The sequence below is a fragment of the Sardina pilchardus genome, chromosome 12 (assembly GCF_963854185.1).
Source record: "Sardina pilchardus chromosome 12, fSarPil1.1, whole genome shotgun sequence".
Lineage (NCBI taxonomy): Eukaryota > Metazoa > Chordata > Actinopteri > Clupeiformes > Clupeidae > Sardina > Sardina pilchardus.
Window position 1 is genome coordinate 25,885,231 of NC_085005.1, and position 2,500 is coordinate 25,887,730.

The window sequence follows — 2,500 nt, forward strand, 5'->3', positions numbered from 1 at the left end:
ATCGTTGGGTGCCCATGCTCGCCTCGTGTATTAGTGTTGCTTGGAGATTGAGCTCAGTCCAGGGTTCCTCTGGGATTTGGTTCTGTTTAGTGAAGAGGAACTACACTTGCACTCCTCCCAGACAAGCAAGAACCACAGTTCATGTACTCTGAACCGTGCTCTGTCTGTGTGTGTATATATATACCTATATATCGATATACCTCTCTCTCTATATATATACTGTATATTTAAGCAATAAGCCCCGAGAGGCCGTGCTTTATACTGTATAATCGAACAGCTTAGGGGCGTTCGCCTACAGCCTTTGGAGGCTTACCATAATTTCCCATCTATTAGCCACGGCTTATACATTGATTTTGCTAAATTTCTTCAGCTATGAGGTTAACACACGGGGGCAGTTAATATGGTATTAATATGGTTTTGTTTCTGTTAACTTGCATTAAAACTGTGGTTTGTACACAATGCGCTAATACACAGGAAATTACTGTATGTGTACGTCGTCAACTGGCCCATTCTGATTCCATGCCCTCTCTGACTGGCTGACTCTGCTGTCTGTCACTTCCAGGTGGAGAAGGGCGGGGACTCACCCTCGGCACAGCAACAGAAAGCTGAGCCCAATCCACTTCCTGCTGAGAATGGCATGAACCACGCCCCTCTCATCACCGCCAAACCCCAGTCCGTCAACCAGCAGCCGCCGCCCACAGGTACACACTCTCACTCAAAGATACAGTACACACACACACACACATACATACACACACACACACACACACACACACTCACTCAAACATACAGTACATACACACACACACACACACACACACAACACACACACACACACACACACACACACACACACACACATACACACACACACATACACACACACACACACACACACACACACACACACACACACACACACACACTTGTACGCTGACATTTTCTTGTTGTTGTTGTTGTTGTTGTGTTTTGGTTGTCATTATGCTGACTGGATGATAACAGAATCTCACTCTCTCTCTCTCTCTCTCTCTCGCTCTTTCTCTCCATTTCACTCTCACTCTTTCCTCCTCCAGCTAAGCCTGCAGTGAAATCAGAGGACATCATTCAGACTGTGCTGACAGGTACGCCTCATGCCGGTGTGTGTGTGTGTGTATGTGTGTGTGACACCTACAGTAGGCTCAGTCAGTGAATCCGTCATCAGTCAAGCAGGTGTCATCTGAATAAACCTTTGTTCTAATCTGGTGTGTATGTGTGTGTGTGCGTGCGAGCGTGTTTGTGCTTGCGCATGTGTGTGTGTGTGTGTGTGTGGTGTCCCCCAGACGTGCAGGCCCAGTCCCTGGAGGAGCTGAAGCAGCAGAAGGCGTTTGTGCGGGAGCAGCGGCGGCAGTACAAGGAGCTGAAGGAGCTGGTGAAGCAGCACCACAAGAGGACGGCCGAGCTCATCAAGCAGCAGACGGCCAAACACAGCGAGCTCTCCTCCCAGCTGCTGCGCCGCCGCTCCTCCCTGCAGAAGAGTGCCCGAAGAGACGGTAAGAAAAGGTAGGTCTCACCTCCTCCCTCCCTCCCTCCCTCCCTCCATTCATCCCTCCCTCTCTCCGTTCATCCCTTTATCTCTCCCTCCATCTGTCCATCCATCTATCATTCACACTGTGCCCGAAGAGATGGTAAGAAAAGGTAGGTCTCACCTCCTCCCTCCATCCATCCCTCCCTCTCTCCATCCCTCCATCTGTCCATCCCACTCTTTCACACTGCGCTAAGAGATGGTAAGAAAAGGTAGGTCTCACCTCCTCCCTCCCTCCCTCCATCCATCCCTCCCTCTCTCTCTCCCTTCATCCCTCTCTTCATTCATCCCTCTCTCTATCCCCCCATCTCTCCATCCATCTGTCCATCCTGCTCTCATTCACACTGCGCCCAGTAAGAAAAGGTATGTCTCACCTCCTCCCTCCCTCCCTCCATCCCTCCCTCTCTGCCTTCATCCCTCTCTTCATTCATCCCTCTCTCTATCCCCCCATCTCTCCATCCATCTGTCCATCCTGCTCTCATTCACACTGTGCTAAGAGACGGTAAGAAAAGGTAGGTCTCACCTCCTCCCTCCCTCCCTCCCTCCCTCCCTCTCTCTCCATTCATTCCTTTCTCCATCCCTCCATCTGTCCATCCCACTCTCATTCACACTGTGCTAAGAGACGGTAAGAAAAGGTAGGTCTCACCTCCTCCCTCCCTCCCTCCATCCATTCCTCCCTCTCTCTCTCCCTTCATCCCTGTCTTCATTCATCCCTCTCTCTATCCCCCCATCTCTCCATCCATCTGTCCATCCTGCTCTCATTCACACTGCGCCCGAAGAGACACCCTCCATCCATCCCTCCCTCCCTTCTTTCATTCCTCTCTCCATCCATACATCTTAACTCACTTCGCTCACTCTTCACTGGAAGCATCATCCCTCTGTCGCTCTCTGTCTTGCTCTTTCTCTTCCTTGCTCTCCCTCTCTTCCTTGCTCTCTCTC

The 2,500-nt window shown here is 50.8% G+C and overlaps 1 protein-coding gene across 1 annotated transcript in view; it reads left to right on the forward strand.

Moving 5' to 3' along the window:
* plcb1l (phospholipase C beta 1-like) overlaps window positions 1-2,500 on the forward strand; it is a 137,273-nt gene that overhangs the window by 111,603 nt on the left and 23,170 nt on the right. The window contains exons 24-26 of the mRNA XM_062551363.1: window positions 563-701; window positions 1,074-1,121; window positions 1,320-1,539. Of these exons, the coding sequence (XP_062407347.1) occupies window positions 563-701; window positions 1,074-1,121; window positions 1,320-1,539 (407 nt within the window). The remainder of the gene's footprint in view (window positions 1-562; window positions 702-1,073; window positions 1,122-1,319; window positions 1,540-2,500) is intronic.